At 41.2% G+C, this 22,816-nt stretch overlaps 1 protein-coding gene across 1 annotated transcript in view; it reads right to left on the bottom strand.

Annotated features, from left to right (window-relative positions):
• NFKB1 (nuclear factor kappa B subunit 1) overlaps positions 1-22,816 on the bottom strand; it is a 97,072-nt gene that overhangs the window by 36,084 nt on the left and 38,172 nt on the right. The window contains exons 4-7 of the mRNA XM_074993503.1: positions 16,305-16,342; positions 12,967-13,065; positions 2,996-3,144; positions 1,569-1,732 (exon numbers count right to left, since the gene is read on the bottom strand). Of these exons, the coding sequence (XP_074849604.1) occupies positions 1,569-1,732; positions 2,996-3,144; positions 12,967-13,065; positions 16,305-16,342 (450 nt within the window). The remainder of the gene's footprint in view (positions 1-1,568; positions 1,733-2,995; positions 3,145-12,966; positions 13,066-16,304; positions 16,343-22,816) is intronic.

A 22,816-nucleotide genomic window follows, 5' to 3' on the forward strand; every position in this document is an offset into this window, starting at 1 on the left:
GGCACATTTGCTTATTTTGAAATAGGCTCTATTCCCTGTCTTAACTGTACCTATTTCGAAATAGCTGCTTCCAAATAGGTGTTATTCCTTGTAGAATGAGGTCTACCAAATTCAAAAGAAGCCAACCACTATTCTGAAATTATTTGGAAATAGTGGATGCATTGTGTAGACACTAGGATAATTATTTGGAAATAATGGCTGTTATTTCGAAATAACTTTGCTGTGTAGACCTATCCTAAAGCAGACAATAAGCTCTCCACAATAATACAAAAATGACTCAGTCTATGTTTACATTATGAGATAAATTTGAATTTAAGGTAGTTAGCTCAATTGTATTAAGTGATTGCTTTCACTGTAAATACCATTAGCTCGATTTAGGGAGCACTACTGGGTGGGTTTAGTGTCAAGTTCAAATTTAACAGTTTGAATGAAGGCTAGTGTGGAAGAGCCATGTCTTTGAATGGAATTCATTAGATGCCAGAGACTGACTGGTGCTGCTGCATCTTGCTCCCAGATGCTTGCCACTGGGTGCCAAGAAACTGACCAGCGTAGCAGCCATGGTCAGTTTCCTGGCTCATGCAAGTGGCGGAGAGCCAGCAAACTGACAGTGCTGCTGCACCTGGCTCACAGCTCCCCGCCACTTGCGCAAGCCCAAAAACTGACCAATGCAGCACCTGGCTCCCTGCTGCACCTGGTTCCTGGCTCCTGTGAGCCAGGCACAGCAGCACTTGTCAGTTTCCTAGTTCCCCCAGGCTGGGGGGACCCAGCAACCAGGCAGCAGGGTGAGTGCTTCCAGTGGTGGGGGTGCAGCAGGGCCCAGGGGAGGGTGCAGAATGCAGGGCTGAGGGAACTGTGGGATAGGTTCCCAGAATGTACTGCTGCAACAGTCAATGTTTGGCCACTCTAGTGTGGTAGCACTAAATTGACTTTGCGTGGACTTTGTGAGAAGTGAGGATACTCAAAATCGAATTTATAAAACCCAGCATTATAAAACTGAATTTAATAAAATCAAAATTATCTGGTAGTGTAGACATAGCCTCAGTTTCACAGTCTACTAAACGGGATGAACATGTCAGCAATGTTGGGTGGGACTCACCTACAGCTGTAAATGGCGTGGAAAGCGAGGAGAGAGTGTTGTTTGATTCTGCATGCATGATGAAAATAGAGATTTCCAAAGCAAACGACCTCTCAAGACACAGCTGGTGGCAGACTGCTTAGGGTATGTCTATACTTATGGGGTTGAAGGGTCACTCTCTGGTAAATACGCATGAAATCAATCTCTCTGAGGTCCCGCTCTCACGAGGAGTAAGGGAGGTCAATGAGAGAAATGCTCCTGTTGACCAACCTCAGTGAGGGCAGACTTTAAAGTCAACAGCAAATACGTCAATTCTAGCTACTCAATTGCCATAGCTAGAATTGCGTATCTGAAGTTGACTGTAAGGTCTAGTGTAGACCAAGCCTCAGTCATCATCCTCGCTGAGACTTTTTGTTTCCTTGAAGCAAAATATATTATCCATGACACATGGTCTCAAGATCCATAAAAATCAAATAGGTAATACCCTACCTACCTGTTAGCTGTCTCTCTCCACCACCTTCTGCTTGTATATAGCTGAGTTCAGGGTGCACTAGCAGTCCAGGATTGTATCCCTTTTTACAGGCGTCTACCATTCGTGCTTCCAGAGTTTCAAACACTTTCTTTTTTGTGACATGAAGTATCCCTAAGTTTGGAAACCTACACAACACAATCAAGAGAATTATTTTGTTAGTTCTTTATGCAAAAGATGCCCACACTCACTCACTCACTCTCTCTGCTACCATCATTACAAGAGTACCCTCTGTGTGAGAAGTTATGGATTTTGTGCATGCATTTATGTTGTGGAAGTAACGCAGGAAACAACATTTGAAGCCTAAAAGCAATGCAATGATTTCCTATGTATAAATTGTTTTTATTAGGCATCTAGAGAGACACTGCAGACACCAGCTTGACTCAACTTTTCAAAAATATAAGAGCTATGTTTGAGAAGAGTTTTTGACATGTTTAAAAATAATCAATTAGTTCCGAAACTAGCATCGAATGAAGTTGGTATTTCAAATTTTTGTATGGGTCAGCTGAGGACAGAAAAACAACAGTGTGAGTTCAATAGGAAATATACCAAAGGATTATTTCAGATAAAAAAAACCCTAAAAACTTCTAAATTCAAATTAGCACCTTGTACTTAAACATCTGAAAGTTACAGTATTCACAAGAAGTCTTGCTCTCTCTCTACTTTTCAGACTTCAACATCTTCACCAAGAAAGGCATCAGGAGGTCATGAGAGTAAAACTCACAGCTAAGAGCTAGCTTGAAACCTGATCCACATCTGAAATCTGGTATAAGCCTGAGTATCTTACACCAATATAAACAACAATACTCTCTTTTAAACAAAGAACAAATTGTTATTTTAGCATAATCTTTGTTGATTAAACGGTTCTAGTTATTTAATGTTCTTATGTTTATACTTTTTATAATTTCCATTTTACCAGCTTCTATTTTCTTCATTTGTTTTCAGCTCTGATGTATTCCTACAAACAGGTGAATGGCACATTTCAATGAATATGGAACACTGGTGAAAACTGAAACAAAGGTCAGGAAAAAAAACTTACAGTTTTGCCATCCCCATTTTTGACCATTTCTAAATATATTTTTGAGTAAGCTTGTAATACAAATCAGGGCTGCACATGGCAGGTGCCTGTTTGCAGCTCTACAAAATCATATTAGAATTATTTGCTTAAATTTCTTTAACTTTTCAAAATCCTAGTAATTTCAAAATATATCGTCTACTTCCTACACATTAGTGTCTTCTAACTCGGGATAAACTGAGACCACATTTATTTTTCCATTTTAAGATATGAGCAAAATACAGAGCAGAAAGCAAAGACAATTTTTGTCTCACAGTACGATTCTTATATTTAATTCTTTGCTCATTAGCTTTGTCAGGTATATCAGTATACTCACCCAACCACCATATCTTTAGGTCCTGCATTAACTGTACATACTCCATCCTCACAATATTTACCCACCAAGCTGTGGGCATGCAGGTGGACCGATTTTCCATTAGTGACTAACTGGACAATTACTTTTGCAGGCCCAACATAATTGAAGATCTGTTTAAAAAAAATAGCGCAATAAACATTTTCAAAAACAGAACATTATCGTTAATTTAAATAAGCATTTTATGTCACTTTGACACATGAACATAAACTATTCTGAATACAGCATGTATGTTTCCATTCATTCCATCGCCATATAATAGTGTCTTATCAATTTTATTCACTAACTTTTTTCTAAATTAAATACAACAAAAATAAATTAAACTTCAACATACAAGTTGCAGGAGTGAAAAAAAAAAGTAATGAGAAAAAAGTTTAATGGAAGCACTTCTTCCCATTTTTTCAGAAAATAAATATTTCATTTTGGCCTTTTGTACTAAGTAGGTTAAATTCCATTCAGTAGATTGCATTCTTAGTAGAAAGTGATGCATGTTAAGAAGTTCATGGAAATTGTATGTGTTTAGGATTACGAAAATACACTGTTTTGCTGAATGTAAAGTGCATCTAAAAGACTGAAATATTACACAGATCACAATTTTCCTTACAACCTTGTGTTTTCATCCCAACAGCCTTTGGCGAAGGCTTTATAGAGAGACACTTGGCATGGAATTAATTCTCTGTTCATAAGAAAGTATTCTACACTGGCTCAAAAAACAGTATCCATCTTAGGCACTTAACAACAACCTCCATTACTGTAATTATCTTAGTGTTGACAATCAGCCCATTTAACCTTACAACACACCTACTGTTCCCATTTTATAGTGGACGAACTGAGTGGCAGACCCACCTTCTTAGGCCCATTGAACTACATAAGAAAAAAAGATAAGCACATGTGTATGTTTTTGCAGGATACGGATTATGGTAAACTGAGTGCTTACAGCCAATGGTGTAGATTTGTGTAGCATGCCATCTGCTAGTTTTGCACATCTTTTTTATTTTCTGGTTCTAGTAGGTGGTGCCAGAGAAATTGTATAAATTACAAAAAATTGATCAAAGAGAAAGTTTATATGGGCTTTCTTTTACCTATGATACAATTTACATCTCTCACTAGATTCTTTCATAATCTGCTGATAAATACAGCTAATCAGTTATTACATCTTTTAAATGTTAGTTCCAGTAAATCCCCCAAATCCATTGTTGCTACACGTGCTTCTCACGATTTCATTGAGTTAACTAATCCATTAAGAAATCTTTCTTTACATTTAGCCCCAGGTGAACTCATTTGCACTACAGAAACATGAGATTTAATCAATCAGGATACAAAACCAGTCAGACAAACACCCAACTATACAAATCATTCTTCCTGACAGGGAAAAAAAGCCCCATCGTACAATGAAAGCAAGGAACAACTTGACATCTCATGATATTCTCTGGCCTAAAATGCACTGGAAAGCAGCAGTTAGAGCAAAAGAAAGTGATACAGCGCGCCATGCTGCAGCTTAACATAAGAAGGTCCAACACTGGATCAGATGAAAGGTCCATTTAGCTCAGTACCCTGTCCTCTGACAGTGGCCAATGCCAGGTGTTCCAGAGGGAATGAACAGAACAGGGACTCATCAAGAGATCCATCCCATCAGCCCTTTCCAGATTCTGGCAAACAAAGGTTAGGGACACCCACCCCAGCAAGTAGCATTGATGGAGCTATCGTATGTGAACATATCTAGTTCTTTTTTGAGCTCTTTTATAGTCTTGGCCTTCACAACATCCTCTCGCAAAGATTTTCACAGGTTGACCGTGTACTATGTGAAAAAATACCTCCTGGGTTTGTTTAAATCTGCTGCCTATCAATCGCATTTTGGTGACCCCTAGATCTTGTGTTATGAGGAGTGAGTAACACTTTCTTTTTTACTTTCTCTACATGAGTCATGGTTTTATATAGCTCTATCATATTACCTCAGACAGTCTTATTAATCTCTTCTCACATGAAAGCTATTCTGTCCGCTTAATATTTTTGTTACTCTTTTTTGAATCTTTTCCAATTGCAATATACCTTTTTTGGGGCAACCACGTCTGCAAACAGTGTTCAAGATGTGAGAATATGATGGATTTACATAGAAACAATATTATATTTTTTCTTTTTATCTAGCCCTTTCTTAATGATCCCCAACATTATGTTTGCTTTTTGACTGCTGCTGCATATTGAGTGGATGTTTTCAGAGCACTTTCTCCAGTGACTCCAAGATCTCCTTCTTGACTCATAAGAGCTAATTTGGCTTATTTCAAAATTGGTAAACCTCATTCTATGAGGAGTAGCACCTATTTAGAAATAACTATTTCAAATAGAGGCCGTTTAGACAGGGAATAGAGCCTATTTCAAAATAAGCCACAATGCGTCCAGTGACTCTATTTTGAAATAGGTTCAAAATAGAGACACTGGGTAGACACTGTATTTCAAAATAGCTAAGTGCTATTTCTAAATGCATTTTTGTGTGCAGTAGTGTTATTTCAAAATAAGCTATTCCAGAATAGCATATTTAGAAATAAAGCTGCTGGCTCTCAGTGTTCTGTGCTGTTATGTAGCCATAATTTAGTCCAAATGTCTTCTCAGAGCCCAGTAAGCAGTGCTGGTAATGTGCTAGACAATACTGACCTCCCATGGTCTGTCAAATTCTCTCACTTGGCACCAGTCAGGTCCAAAGGGTGCTAGACAAGAGTGGTTCAACCTGTACTGAAGTTAGGCTTACCAGCCTGTAATTGCAGGGATCACTTCTGGTCCCCGTATTAGCTATCCTCCAGCCATGTGGTACAGAAGATGATTTAAACGATAGGTTACAAATCACAGTTAATTGTTCTACAATGGCATATTTGAGCTCCTTCAGAGCTGATGCACCACACCTGCTGTATTTTTGGTGTTTTCAGTGTTATGAATTTTTTAGTTTTATGAATTCCTAAATAAGCTTGTAAATGGGGGTTCTACTGTACTACAAAAGTGATTACGGAACGGCTTCAGCTTTTTGATAAGATGCTGAAATCAACACTCACCATTAGTTCACCACTCTAACATCCGTTGCTAACTTTCTTTATTTCCTCTAGGCCTGTTTGATTCCATTCCATTACACTTGAACAGTCTCAACATTTGCCATGTGCCCTCCCACATAACTCCTTCCTTCTCAGTACTAAGAGCTAGCCAGTTCCAGGAAGTATGTGTCTGTGAAAAACCTCTCATAACCCACTGTTTGCTACTTGTTTTACCTGTACTATACAATCAAAATGCCTCTAGTTTGATGATGTGGTTTAGTCAAAACAAAGGAATAGCATCCATGAACTAATCCCAGCTCTAATAATGAATCATCCGACATCTTTGGCCAAGTCACAGCCTCATCTTCCATGTTTGTAAAATGTATGTGATAATATTTATTTTTCAGCCTCAAAGAGGTATGATGACTACTGATTAATATTTACAACATGATTTGAGAATGAAAATTGCTACTTTCTCCCCAAGTATGAGGATGACAAAGATGATGAACAGCTTTCTAGGGCCCATTATTTCCTGGTTTTGAGATATACATGGCACTGCAGAACAGTGAAAATGCATATCTACATTGCTATATATACACATGAGAAATAATAAAGTGTATGTTCCATATTTGTGTCAGAATAGCTCAAGACTATCAGCTGTTCAAACCACAGTTGAAAATGTATCAAGTGCTGCTGGGTTTTAAGGACTTTCCAAAACATCTGAAAGCTGAACATTTAAGTAACATGGTATCAAGATCATAATCTTCACATGGTTTACTTAGCTCAACACAGTCTTTGTAATCTGCACAGTGAGAGAAGCCAGAGTTCTCTAAAATGCAACTTGTGTATAGATTCTTAGATCATAAAGCCAGATGGGCTCAATGTGATCACCTGGTCTGACATGCAAAAAACAGACTTCCCCATATTAATTCCTGTTTGAGCTAGAATATATCTTAGAAACACATCCACTCTTGATTTTAAAACTGTGTGTGATGGAGAATCTCCCACAAGCCTTAAAGTAAGCTTTTCCCATGGCTGTTTACCCTCCATGGAAAACACATCTACCTGATTTCTAGACTGAACATGTCTACCTTCAGCTTCCAGGCATTGCATCATATTATTTCTTGGTTTGTTAGACTGAAGTGCCCCTTACCAAAGTTTTGTTCCCTGCGCACCTATTTATAGAATTTGATACAGTCACACTATAATCTTTGATAAAATAAATAGATCATACTGTAGTAGTCTCTTTCATAACTTAAAAAGATTGACCTCCGTGAGCTTCTCAGTTAAAGGCCTTCTGAGTCTTCAATCATTTTCCTGGCTCTACTCTGACCTCTCTCCAATTTTTCAACATTCTTCTTCAACTGTGGACACCATTCACAGTATTTCACAATTAATTCCAAATTATATCCGGCAATAGGTCACTTGCATATGTCTCATCAATTTTTTTCCACTAAGAAATCCAAAAACAATCACTGAAATTAATTACTGATAAATACATTATTTCTAGAAAGTTAAACAAATTTTTATCACTGCTGAATATCAACAGGCATTCAGCCACTATAGTGATTGGTGCCAACATAACAAGATAGATAAAATAAAATGTGTCAAGAAGGAAATATTCAGCTGCTCGAAGAATATCTAAGTGTCACTTGACTATAGAGTTAAAAAAACAAGCCTAATGTTTACCAAGTGAATTCCTAAATATTTGGTTTTATAAGGAGCCAATTACTATCAAAGACAGAGAAAAAAAGCAAACAAGTCTCTAGATGAGTACACTTGTAGTGCATCACGTGCATTCACTAGATGGAAGCAGAAATCAATTTATCTAATCTGATGAAGTTCAAAATGCTACACTCATATTTATCTGATGTTTCTGTTTAAAAGACAGATTTGTTTAGAGATTACAGGGTCAACCTGAGATCTAGTAAATTTCAAAACTTAAATTGAAAGTAGTTTCAACTGCCTTATAGCTGCATGAGTCTGCTCAGCAATTTTTATGGTTTATAATCACATTTTCATATTTTGAAGATTTTTTTTCTGTTCCTCACATGAATGAACAAAATGGACTGATAGATTACAGAAAGTGCTGTCAAATTTATGAAGTCAACAAACTAAATATTTACAATCGCTTTCTCCCTTTGTAATCTCATGTAGACTTGTGTGTAATTCCGGGAAGAGCCTAACCCATTTGTTGGAGTTATACAATAATATGCTGGAAAATGAAACTATTAGAAAGTTTCCTAATTTTATACATCTTGGATTATCCCAATTTATATCCCCATTCAAGAAAGTGTTCCTGTTGAGGTAGGTATGCCTCTCCCGCCTCCTTCTCAGTGCAGCTGTATGGCTCCAGCAGGAGCAGACTTGGGTACTCTTCCCCCAGCAGTCGTGCTCGTTTTCCCCACCAGCAGGGTGGGCGGCTCCCTGCCCTGTCATGCTGTAATAATGGGATTAAATTTAATTGGTTTAACAGCTGGATCCCTTCCACTGCCCTGCCAGCTGTTAAACCAATTAAATTTAGTTCCATTATTTCAGCTAGGGCAGCGTCCAGAGCTGCAAGAGGAGTCAGTGGTGGCAGCGCCTGGAGCTGCAAGTGACACAAAGAGCCGCATATGGCTCCGGAGCTGCAGGCTGCTGATCCACGGATCATGTCAACAACTTCTTTTGGCCTTAAAATTTACAATCTGATGGCTTCATAATGTGGGTTTCGGTAGGGCACTGCAGTGGTTTCCTTATGACTTGGTAATTTTTGGCTGCCAGAATGGCTTGCAGGGGCTAGCGCTAGTCAGCATAGAATATTGCATCTGGCCTAGTTCGGAGCTGGCCAAAGCTCCTGAAGGTGCAAACACTTCCCTTCCTGAGTTGCACTGATCATGTGCTGAGCACAGTGGCTATGTCTACACGAGCACACTAGGCTGAAGTAGCCTATTTCGACGTAAGGACATCAATATAGGCTACTTCGTCCTCCAGGGCTGGTGCTTCGTCTACATGTGCTCCAGGGCTGGTGCTGTCGACGTTCAACGTCGAAGTAGTGACAGAGAACGTCAAAAGGAGCCACCCTGGGAGGAAATGCGGAGCGTCCACACACACAAGCGCTCCCCGCTGAAATAAGGGGCCAGCAAAGCCCCAAGCCGCTCCCTTAAAGGGCCCCTCCCAGATACACTCGGCCTGCACAGCACGAGAGCCACAGAGCCGACAACCAGTTCCAGACCCTGTGAACGCAGCATGGACCCCCAGCAGCAGCAGCAGCCGCCACCAGAAGCCCTGGGCTGAGGGCCGCTGCGCGCGGTGACCATAGAGCCCCACAGGGGCTGGACAGAGCGTCTCTCAACCCCTCAGCAGATGGCCGCCATGGAGGACCTAACTATTTCGAAGTAGCGAGATGTGGATCATCTATACACACCCTACTTCGATGTTCAACGTCGAAGTAGGGCACTATTCCCATCTTCGGATGGGAATAGTGATTTCGATGTCTAGCTGCCTAACGTCGATTTCAACATTGAAATAGCACACAGCGCGTGTAGACGCGACGCGTGCGATTTTGACGTTGTGCCAGCTACTTCTAAGTAGCCGGCTAGTGTAGATGCACCCAGGGAGTTACAAACTAGTTTTTTTTTTTGTATTTCCCAGATTATAATATCTACATTCAATAGCACTGTAAGCAAGAAATGAGGCCTTTCTGGTTAAGCCAAAAGTGGGGTTTTTGGCACAAATGGAAAACATACAAGGGAACACCTGAGGATTCCTCTGCACCAAGTAATCCTCATTTGGCTAGTTAAGCAGTTTAAGACCACTGTGCAACTGAAAACTGATTCAGATCTACTGAAGCAGAAAACACAGGGTTCTGGCGTGCCTTCTTTATTTTTTATAAACTATTGTTCCTAAAGGTTCGATTGGGTTCATCAAGATCAGCTTGCTTATGAAGAAGAAAGCAGCCTCTGACAAAACACCAGGGATGTTTACAGGAAAAGCAGTGAAACACTTCTCTTTACTGGCACAACTAGAATAAAAACCAGGCAACGACCAGCAAGGGCCAGGAGGAATTTACTTCATTTCTTTGCCAGACTCTCCTACAATGTATCACTGTGGTGATTTGTACCAGGAAAGAACTCCAGATAGGTACTATGTGAAAGACTGAATTACTTGCCATTTTGTCTTCTATCTTGTTTTCTGACTAAATCCTTCCCACGCATTGCTTCCCAATGCATACACTACTATCCAAGATCCAATACTACTTTGTAATCCAGAAGTTTAAATCTTAACAATGATCAAGATACATTTGATCAGCCTTCAGAGATCCCATTGCCAGGAAAAGTAATTTTATATTTAAACCTGCAAAGGAAATATTGTTCACTGTTTGAATCACCATTACAATAGGCTGACCTGGAACAACGATTCCTCAGCTCTCGTCCCCTCTTACCACTCCTCTACTTAAGATACATTGATGACATATTTATGATTTGGACCCATGGTACAGAGGCTCTAGAAGAATTCCACAGAGACTTTAACAATCTACACCCCACCATCAACTTATGCCTCGATTACAACATGCAAGAGATACATTTCCTGGACACTACAGTACTAATCAAGGATGGCCTGATCAGTACCACACTGTACCGAAAACCTACTGATCGCTATACTTATCTACACCCTTCTAGTTTCCATCCTGCACACGTGACTAGATCCATTGTTTACAGTCAAGCTCTTAGGTGCAATCACATTTGCTCTGATCCAATTGACAGAGACCAAAAACTATAAGAACTTTACCAAATATTCATAAACCTGAATTACCCACCAGGAGAAGTAAAAAAACAAATCAACAGGGCCAGACGAATACCCAGAGACCATCTAATCCAAGATCGGCCCAAAAAAGCCAAGAACAGAACACCACTGGTCATCACCTACAGCCCCCAACTCAGACCACTGCAACGAATTATTAAAGACCTACAACCTATCCCTAATCAAGATGCCACACTCCAGAAGGCCCTGGGTGACATGCCTGTTCTCTCCTACAGACAACCTCCCAAACACTTGAGGATCCTCACTAACAGCCACAGTCTATACCCCAGGAATACCAGTCCTGGAACCTTTCCCTGCAACAAAGCCCACTGCCAGCTTTGTCCACATATCTTCTCTGGAAATACCATCACTGGACCTAACCAGGTTACTCACAGAATCACGGGCACTTTCTCATGCTCCTCTACTAACATCATATATGCCATCATGTGCCAACAATGTCCAGATGCTTTGTATATTAGACAGACTTCTAACTCCCTTAGACAAAGGGTCAACGGGCACAAAACAGACATCAAAACATTCCAGATTCACAAACCAGTTAGTCAACATTTTAATGGAATGGGGCATTCTGTCAATGACCTGAAGGTATGTGTGTTACTGAAGAAGAATTATCGCACCATTCTGGAAAGGGAAACAGCCGAGCTGGCTTTTATATTCAAATTCGGCACATTGACACATGGTTTAAATTGTGATGGGAACTTTCTGAGTCACTATAGGGGCTCATCTGCATACTTGGCTCAGTCTAATTCTTGACCTTCCCCCCCACCCCTCCACTCTCTGATTTGCTCACCTTGATTATCTTTTTCTGATTTGCCCTCCTTGCTTACTGTTTTTGGTTCTCTGTGCCTTAAATGTTGAGTCTGTTCTGGTCTGGCTATGGTCTGAAGAAGTGGGTCTGTCCCACGAAATCTCACCTAATAAACTATTTTGCTAGTCTTTAAAGTGCTACTTGACTGCTTTTTGTTTTCACATTATAATAGGGAAACTGATTCCTTCCCAGAGCTGGTAACTTTTCAGAATGGTTTTGCATGGCTATATGAATCTATGGTTTCCCATTTACCAAACTAACAGCTGACACTGTAAAAGTTGGCACTGATTACAATGATTGATGGTGCAGATAGAGTTATTCTAAGCCCTGGTCACTCCCAACATGCACAGACAAAGACAGAACTTACACCAGAATGAATCATGAGCATGGCCCGTCACAGAAGCTCATCTTTAACACATGTAGGAGTAGGAAGTGGAAAAGAACTAATGCATTTAAAGCTATTAATTCTTGCTTTTCATGTGGAACTCTGTAGTGAAACAATTCAGAAAGCACACAGAGCCATATTGATACAGACCTTTGTGAGTGGTACTGCTATGGGTAATTTGGAAACACTGCATTAGATACTAACCCTGTGAAGAGCAAATTAATGCTTCCTTCACTAAACCCAATGGCTCTTAATTCATGGGATCAGAAAGTTCATATAAAATATAGCCTATCCTTCCACAACAGTGCAAGAACATGGCTGCTTGGAGAGCTCTAAGCTTGGAGGTTCCCTAATTTAGTTCTGTTGTAATCTCATAGGTTTTTTTCTTTGATTGCTGGTTTTTAATGACAAAGACAAAGCTGCTCAGGAAATACAGCATTGTATGCCTGATCCACCTCCTGCTAAAGTCAATCTGTCTTTCCATTGAGCTTAACTTTAGGCATCCATTCTTTAAAAACACACGTGCAGGGGCACTAGCTGCACTGGATCACAACCAGCACCACAACAGTCAACACAAGCAAACATCTGGCAGACTACCTAACCTCTTTCCTTCAGTTGGGGGGGAAAAAAAGAAAAGTAGTTTCAGCAGTGTTGTGCTGATTTCCACTTAAACACTTAGCTGTTCAAACACACAAGTTTGGCTTCTGAGGGACCAAAGACATTAGCAGATTCTTTTCAATTCACAGGATAGACTTACACTTGCCAACAACAAAACAAAAAAAAAATAGTACCTTATGTATATGAATGATAGTCTCACAATTTAAAAACTGGCACTGAAATACAAGTTCTTCTGCGTAACTTCAAACAGATTTATGGTGATGTGCAAACAAATCCTGTAATCCTGTTAAATATACTATGGACTTACTTTGACCTGAGGGTATGATTTTTTGTTCTTTTCACTAGACGCTCCGGGAAGTCCACCATGTGATGGCCCTTCACATACATATCTGAAACGAAACCCCCTCTGTGGAGATTTAAAAAAACAAAAACAAAAGAAACTTTGTAAATCACCGTTTTAAAATGACACTCTATTGATTACTTGCAATGGCTGCTAATTTCTGAAACACTCTCCAGATACTTCTACCTGGGTGACAGTTTTATTTTCTATTACATAAACAGCAGCAGTAGGACTCTCTTCTCCCAGTATCAGTGTAATTATACTACACGGATTTAGGTGTGGGGATTCCTTCGCATCCCAGAAACCAGTCAGAAGGTGGATGAAGGATTTAGAATAGTGAAGACACTGAATATGTCTCCCTACCAGACAGAACAATGGGCAGAGATCAATCTTCATTGATCAACTTATTGAGTCTAAAACAGATATGATAAATTGACTGCAGCTGTCTCTAGCATTAACTCTACTCTGTTACTCTGCCTCAACAAGAAATGCAAGAGGAGGCTACAGGAGATGCTTGCCTGTACACACACATCACCAAAGACACTGTGGAAAGTAGACCTAAGTCTGTTGACTTCAGCTACAATATTCTTGGAGCTGAAGTTGCATAACTCAGATTGCTCTTCCCCAGTAGAACAGACCAGACCACTCTTTCCTTCACAATAGTAGCCCGGGAACAGGGAGACTGAATAGAAGCCCTAACAGTGAAGGGAAAGTAGAAATTGTGAGGAAGGAAACAGAAAGAGTTCTCTCTTTCACAGAATAGTCATCATGAAACCAACAAAAATGCCTGAGGTAAGTGCCCTGCATGCCCCCCACAAGTATCACGAACACTCTACCCCAGCCCTGAGCTCCCGCCTTCACCCAAGCTCCTTCCCAGTGCTAACACCCTGCACCCCCACCCTGAACCCCCGATCCAGGTTGGAACTCCTTTCTGCACCTAAACTGCCTCCCAGAGCCCACACCCCAAAGCCCCCATCCTCCACCCCACTTCCAGTCAGAGCCCTCATCCCCTCCTACATCCCAGTCTTCTGCCCCAGCCTGGAGCCCACGCTTCCTGCAACCAGAACACCTAATTTTTGGCATAAGCCTCCACACCCTACCCTGTACGTAGCCCACAAATGATTTTCTCCAAAGGGGGTAGGGGGATGTCAGTGGCTGTGATGATGGGAACTAGGTTCCCCACCTCTGTGGATGGTCACTGATATTCAAGGAATGGCAGAATTTACTGAAAACGAAAGCCATTTGCAAGGGGCATAGGGGTTTGGGATAGAGTAGCATTTAATTGGCTCTGCTGTAAAAAAAAATGACAACACATCTTTAACTGTCGTATCACAAATGGCTCTGTCATACTTTCAGTCAGGAAGGTTTCCCCTCTTAGGCCTCAAACCTGTGATTAACTGGACTAACAGAACTCTGTTGTGTTCAGTGTGATTCTAGGAAGAGCAGCAGTCTGCCAAGTAGCCTCAGTGTAGGCAAAACTTGCATGGCAGGATCAAGCTGCAGACATCTGACACCAGGTTCCTCCCAGTCTAAGTGTTTGCCAGCCCACAGCTGTTCACAAGAGTCACACAATTACTCTTTAAATGAATAATCAACCTCAGTGCTTCCACAGTATCTATCCTGCTAAAGCCTGTGCTGTTTAAATAGTTGTCCCTCTTACCATGTTTGACTTTTGCTCACATATCCGCAGAAGAGACTAATAATCAGGGAAGACCAAGGTTAAAATTCACCTTATCATATTAAGGCAGAGCAACTGGGCTTTCTGCCCATGAAGTGCTGAAGTGGGGATTGGGCTTGTGGCAGCCCGGCATAAAATTTACTCCTGAACCTCAGGTTATCAGTGCAGAACAGCCCCACTGAAGCCACTGCAAGCTGCCAGAGCTGCTGGACCTATGTAACTGCTTGTATGACTTTCCCTTCCGTCATTGCCCTGAGCCCCTTCGCTTGCACGTGGGACCAGTCATGAGTCTGCTCTCACAGTGCTCTGTCCATGGCTCACCCTGCACCACCCAACTAAACACCTTGAATTGTCTGGAGTGCCTTGGGTCCTCTCTCCAACAGGAGCCATACGTGGGGTGGGCATTTTACAGCCACTGCACACTAGACTCAATCAAGAATTTAAGGCACTGCCTGGCATTTGGGACCATTCAGGACACAAGAAGCAGAGTGGCTTCCAGGACTCCTTATGCACCGAGCAGGCATAGTTCACTGAGTACAGCATGCATCCACCTTCCCCCGCGGTGTGTCAGGCCAGTCAGTGCAAAGCTAAAGATGAGGTTAGGGACCTACCTTCCTTCAACTCTCTTTGGGCTGAGATATGTCTGTGGATGAGGCTGGGGGGAGCAGGCCCATGATGGGGCAATCTTTGGGCACTTCCATCTCCCTCTTCTCCCACACAAGAGCATCACAATCTGGCCTTGTATGTGACTGGATGGGAGAGGTAAGGAAAGGACTCTGTACTGCATTGGCCAAGAGAGGAATGACTGGATGTAGGATTATGTGCAAATGCCTTGGAAGGGCTGAAGCCACAATTCCAACAGAGAGGCTGGAATATCAATCACAGTGGGCAGCATGTACCTTTGCTGTGGGTGGGAAGGTGGTTTCCATCCCCAGCAGCACCCCAACTCTTCACCTGCCTGAAGCCCAAGTAGTGCAGTAAGCTGCAAATCATACTGACAGAGGAGTGAAAAGTGGTATTGTTCTTTGCTTCTACAAAAATTACCCCAAAATTATATTAGTTTATCTTTGGGGTGTTCAGTGTTACTAAACTCATGACAAGAGGAATCCTGTAGGACTATGTAAATCATGAATTAAAATGTCTTGCAAGGGCTTTGGAAAGAGTGTGGAAAAAGGGCCATTAAATGTGTTATTTTTATTTTCCATTTTAGCAAGAAATTTGGGAAAAAAGCCCTACAATTTTCCATAAATATTTCATCAACTCATATTTATTTCAAACACTGAGATATTCTCCTATTATAATCAATTTTAATTCTCATTGCTTTGAGGGAATTTTTTCTACTTTTAGTAAAGTACATTTAATTTGACCCTCAGATTTTTTTTTTGTCCTGTCACATGTCCAGAGAGATGACTAGAAATAAGAGCAAAACACAACAGGAAACAACCTTGTATAGGAGCATAAAAAACCAAAACCCCTTCTAATAATGCATCACACTTCTTATTAGTTCAAAATTCTTTACATTGAGATACATTATTCAATATCTCTCCATCTTGGATTACAACTTTACCCAGACAATGTATTTATACAATTACCCAAAAGATTTTTCAGAATGCAGTATTTCTCTTACCTGTTTAGGCTGTTCTATGATTTGAAGATATGGCCCATCTGTTGAAAAAAAACCCAAAAATTATAATGCATCTCTGATTTATATCAGCATAACATAGAAGTCTGGGGGCTAAATTAGATGTGCTAAAAAGACATGGAGTAACATGTTCAAACATAACTTAAGAACCCACGTTTTACATTGGCAAGTGACTTGAGTGCCAACATCCTATTGACTTTCAATGAGACTTAGGTGTTATTTACACTGTTGCTTTAGTCATTAAACCTTGCATTGCTCAGTGATGTGAAAAAACACCCCACTGAACAACAAAAGTTTTCATGACAAAAAGTCCCCGTGTGGCTAGTTCTTCCATCGGTTGGATGAAGCTACCGCACCTTGTTGGAGATGGTTTTATTTTGTTGCCTGAGGAGCTCTCTCTTGGCAATACAGAGCTGCTACACAGCAGACCTTTACAATGGTGCGGCTGTGCCATTGTAATGTGTGCAGTATAGACATGGTCTGAGGCTCTAGAAGGTGGGATTTCCAAAGGGAATTACAGCAGGGAGCTGGAATGTTTTCAGCAACCTAGCGCCAAGTGGAATTAGGTCCTTCTATTCCCCCTTATTGTTTAAATAAAGATATCTCACACACACATTAACTCACTCCTGAAAAGGGTACTTTGGGACCTACATCATGTAGGAGCTTTCAAAAATTTTTACTCATGAGGTAGTTTCTGCCATCAAGTACATGGGTCTGCCCCACTAATATCAACATCAAGATGTTAACTGATTTAAATTGTCCATAATCTGACACTGTGGATGAGATCTATACCTGTACACTGGGACACTACAAGGTCTGTGTACCTCTTAAGTGCTACTTAAGCCAAGCCCTGTTTGGAGGACCTAAGTGATGCATAGGTTCATAGGAGTCTTCTGAAGAGAGGTCAAGTTAATTTTAATAACATTGTTCCAAAGCTAAATGAAATCAATGGGATGCTTTCCAGTGACTTTGATGGCCTTGGAGCAGGCCCTAAGTGGGACACTCTCATTGAAGTCATTGCATAGCATGTGACTGCAGAATTCAGTTTAGTGGGGGTAAGTGACTGCCATCTAGTTCAGATTCTCAGCTATGGAAAAGGATGGTATGGATCCCTTTATGCATTTCCAGAGAGTTGAAAAGAACAGTTCTCTGAGGCGTACACTGCCCCTTCATCTTAATGAGGTCTTAAATCACATGAGCAATAACATTTAATGTGAATAATGTTAACAATAAGCTGTTTTTCAAAGCTTGCAATAAAAGAATAACTGTAGTAAGAACTTCACAATCTAATATTAGTTGTACACCATTCTGGTGCCACAAGTGGTACTACTAATTTTTTTTTCCCCCAACGGCCAAGAAACAAACAAGCCCAAAAAATCCAGAAGAGCCCACAAGATCACCAGAACCCCACCAAAAGGAGCAAAACCACAGTAATTTAGCAGAGTCTATAGGTAGTTCTATGCCCCACCGAGGAGATGACAAGATCCAGAAGCGCCTCAGACCATGCATTACCATATTCTGAACAATTGCATGAGCCACTACCAGTAGCATTTTGTTTTGACATCTCCAGTCAGCGGAGGTTAGAAGAGCATCATTAATGTTTCTGCAACCTGACTGCTGAACCTTATATTCACAGACTGTTTGAAACTGTCATGAATGAATGCCTGCAAAGGGTTAAACTCAAAGGCCGTTTCTACACATGCCACTTTTTCCGAAAGCGGCATGCCAATAAACGTAGCATACGGTCACATGATTCAGAGTCTGGAAAAGCTCTTCTGGACTCCAAAACAGTGTGTAGAGGTGTGGCCCCTGATGGATCTCCCCAAAGGAAATTTTCAGGACGAAGGGGCTTCCAGAAGGAGGATTTCTTTCTAGGAGATCCCCTGGGGCCGCACCCCTACACGCTGTTTTGGAGTCTGGAACAGCTTCTTCTGGACTCCGAATCATATGACTGTATGCTAATGAGGTGCTGGAAATTTACATTTGAGTCTCTTTAGCATTTTTGGGCTGTTTATTAGCATGCTGCTTTCGGAGAAAGTGGCATGTGTAGAAACAGCCAAAGAGAGTGGGTTCTCTGTTTGCAAGCAGCCAGGTGAGCCAATGGATGATAGAGGGAGATTTTGAATTGAAAGCATTACCTGCTGAGGGTTTTTTTCTTTTGTGTGGCCAGAGGAGAAAGACAAATGTTTTAAGCCTGAGCAGGGCTTAAAGAATTCAGTAAATATCCAGGCCACACGGAGATATGGGCATAAAGGTATGTAAGTAGAAAGGAAATGTTTAGTCAGACGTAATCAGGTTATTGTTTATTTGTGGTTTGGTATGGAACCTCTCAGGCTGGCTGATGCACACCTCCCTGTACACTGTAACTGCTAAACTGAATCACAGGGAAGTGATTCTCTGTGCTTTTATCTACCTTTGTTTAGTTGCTCCATAACATCTAGCAACCAAGTATGCTGTCACTTAATTTGTATACTTTATCTTTAGTTCTGTTAATAAATCACCTTTTTTAAGGCAGTGATTTGATTCCTGTGTCCTAGAGAAGGGCCTGTGTATATGCATGCCTAAGACTAGAAGGTCAGATATCAGAGTGAAGCTTAATTTCTTCCTCTTTGTTTTCAAACTCTCTCCTACAGGAGGGTTAAGAGCTTGGGGCTACCTCACAGGAAGACATCCTAAGTGTTTCTTCCTGGGTTTTAAAGAGGGGTTTTCTCACTTGGGTGGTAGCAGCTACCTCTCAGGGTCAGACCTTGTAAAGCTTTTAAGCAGAAGCCTATAGAGGCAAGGTATTTTTAACGTCTCTTGTGGGCCTCCACCATCTGCACTCGTAGTGTCAGAGTGGGGATCAGCCCTAAAAGAAGCACTACAGGATTAATTTACCTGTAGTAGTATGATTGTGTTATATCTTAACCCAGGTACTGTGACCATACAATTTCTGTAAAATACCTTTTTATCATTTAAATGAAGATATCACACAGAATTGTCTCAAAATAAAAAAAAGGGAAATATAATACTCTAACTGGCAGATATATTAGGCACCCTCACTGCTTCTCCATCAAAATCAGTTGACTCAGCAATTGCCTTCATGTCACAAACATATTACAAACATCAGCAATGACCATTTTAAATCTATAGCTCCTTTTACATGTGACTAACTATAAAACAAATCACTATTTACCTTGGCTAAAGTAACAAATAGGGCAATTAGGTTTATATTCTTCCTATGCAAGTAAACTTTTTGCTTGCATTCTAGAATATAACTGAACATTCTGATTACAAAAGGCTTTAATAAATATAGAGTGATATAACATGTTTCTTATTCCCTTTTTCTGTAACATAGAGTCCCTTTCAAACTATGCTCTAATAATAGGAGACAAAAATGCCAAGAACATGACTGTGGACATCTCACATGTTAATATGCTGAGAGAAAGCAAAAAGAAAAAATATACAAAAAATGTATAGAGGCTGGCATAATGACTTGCTATAGCTCAGTCAGATCACACGATTCATTGCTTTATTTAAGCAAAGTAGGCCTGGAGTTGCACCTTCTTACCACCAGTAAAATTAGATTGTTGAACTTGACTGACTGGAAAAAACCCTGCAAAAAATAAGTCATTCTACTGTAGTATTGTTATGTGTATTGAAAAGAAAAAAAGGGCAAACCTGTTAATGGACTTCGAAACATTAGTGCCCTGGTCATTTTATTTTGAACAGCAGAAAAGATTTGATTCTATTCTACACAGGTTCTTAAACCACTCATCATTGTAGGGTCTGAACTGTTTCCTGAAATGCAGCAAATAATGCAGATAACATTTCTTGTTTGGATCATTCTTTCACTCAGACTGTCCCCTGGGGAGAGAATGTTTGCAGTGGAGGCTTTTGTATAGAGAAGATTTTTTTTGTCTCAATTTTGAATATTTCACTCTATAGAAAAGGGGTTGGTAAACTTTGGCCCATGGCCAACCAAGATAATCCACTGGCAGTGCGGGAGAGGATATATTTATGTTGCTTGTCTGCAGGCATGGCCCCCTGCAGCTCTTGGTGACCATGCTTTGACATTCCCAGCCAATAGGGAAGCAGAGACCAGCATGTCCCTTGTGATGGAGATTTGTAATGTCTTCAGCTCATGCGAGAGATTTTTTTTCCACAATTTGGTACCTGCTCTCAAGAAAGCTCTGTCTCCACACATTTCACTTGAACAAACAAATAATTTATATATGTTAATTGACCATGAAAAAGCACAGCAGCAACCAAACATTAAACATTCCAACAGTGTTTGCATGCCTACATTTTCAAAATGCATAATATATAGTTGGTGTGTATTACCCAGAATTCTATGCTGTTTGGCTTAAATTCATTCCTGTGCAACCTGTGCACTACTTATGTGGTGCTTTAACCCCACTTTGAGGACTGAAGGGTGCATTGGCATTTTCCCTTTATATAGGGGTGAAAGTTACTCCCAGAAAAGGTCAAGTTCTACCATCACAGTTCCTCTTGGTTTGTCTCAGAGAGGTAGCTGTGTTAGTCTGTATCTTCAAGAACAACAAGAAGTCCTGTGTCTCCTTATAGACTAACAGATATTTTGGAGCATAAGCTTTTGTGGGAAAGACCCACTTCGTCAGATGCATGCCACAGGACTTCTTGTTGGTCTCTTGGTTTGTCTGACACTCACGGTGCAAACAGCGGGGCTTTGTATTTGAAATTAATACATTTTTTGGCACATCAACAACATTTTGATTTTGAGTCTAGCTATTTACCTATGTATCTTTTCCTCTCGCCTCACTCAGTTCAGACTAACTTCTCTCCCACTACCTGCCCTCCTGTCTGAGTCACCGGCCTACTTCCTTCATCTCCTTTAACTGCCCTGTTTCTTCACCCCCCTTCCTTCCTCTTACACTTGAGTCATAAACCTAATGGTTTTGCCACATCTCATGCCTTCATTCCTCCTTTTTCTCTCAGAGCCTGCTCTGGTACATGCTCTCTGGGCGAGTACAGATCTTCAGGACAGGGCCAACTCCTTAAATGCGCCCACCAAAGAGCTGCCCAGAAGGACAGAATTTGAGATTGGTGGGTTTCCCAGAGGCACAACCCAGACGAGGTCGGCAGAGTCGGATGACTGGTGGATCTTCCTAGTCAATAGCCTGGCTAGTGAATTCCTGAAAAAATTAATTTTAACCACTGAGATAGCCTTGGCTGGTGGAGGGTCACCAGGAGGCTGTACTGGACCCATTCTTTGGATTCCATGTGCTGCTAATTTCCTTGGATCTGGGCAGTGACTGATCATTGTTCCCAGTTCTGGGTCGCTCATGTGCATTCCCAGGTGAACATTGCTGGTCTGACACCCCACTGGCTGTTGAACCCCACCAAACAGATACGTACATCATGAAATCAGTGCCACAGACCTCCCAACCCACGCTGCAGCTTACAAATGTTTTTCCCAGAGCCCTAAGCTTGTGGGCACTCTGGTTTATACCTTCTCTCATCAGAGGCACACAACAGTTAAAGCCAAGTAATGTCTTACGCATGCGCGCGCACACACACACCCCTCACAGACAGCATAAGAGTTATAGAAGTAGGTTAGACAACAAAACCTATAGGCAATCCCTTTCCCCCTCAGAGTTCTCCTCATTCCTGAGACTCTTTCGCGGTTTTCACTAGCGTCCTGGAAGAAGACAAGGCTTTCCTGCCCTTCTCATCCAGAGGCTCTTCTTTTTCTGGTGGCGATGTGGGTTCCTTGTTTAGAGTGCAAGTTTCTTTCTACAAACAGTCTGTCACCCCTTTTCTCCTCCTGCCCTCCTCCAGGGGATTTTGCATTCTCTAGCACACACACCTACCCTATGGCTACTGGGTGTAGATCAGGCTTCAGTGGGTAAGAGTCATTAGTAAGACAATGTCCTTGGCAGCTGCCAGGTGCAGCTATTCAACTTCCGATTTGCACGCACAGTCCGTCTTCTGCTGTACAATGGAAGGTTTAATCCACACTGAAGATGACAGCCTTAGATAGAGGCCTTAAAAATTGGATTTCTCCCTAAGCTTATACAAACACATTATCCAAACTGCCACTCTGCACACATTTTCTTCTATATGTTGCGGGAAAGACTGTGAATGGGCCCTTCCTGGCTGTCACAGTGAGGAGGAGGTGGTAGAGAAGCAGCAAAAACTGCAGTCCCTGCACTGAACGTCTAACTTGCTCAAAAGGGCTTTGGCCCTGCTTTCCGTATTTACAATCATACGCACAACTATTTCTCAGAAAGTCCCTAAACTCCCTCTTTTTTTTATTAGTTGTTTCAATGACACTCAAAGGGCACTACAGGCCATGGTTATACATTAAACCTGCTCCTTATCAAAGCACTAACTCAGCCATTGTCGTGGAAGATTTAAGTGATGGGGCTGCATCCCCGGCAGTTATTAGCTGTCTTGTTCTCCAGTTTCTTTATTCAGAACACTGCCACAAGAAGCTTCTTCTTGAACACATCCCACTGCTGTTTCTCCCCACCTGG

This window comes from Carettochelys insculpta, chromosome 4 (genome assembly GCF_033958435.1).
Source record: "Carettochelys insculpta isolate YL-2023 chromosome 4, ASM3395843v1, whole genome shotgun sequence".
NCBI lineage: Eukaryota > Metazoa > Chordata > Testudines > Carettochelyidae > Carettochelys > Carettochelys insculpta.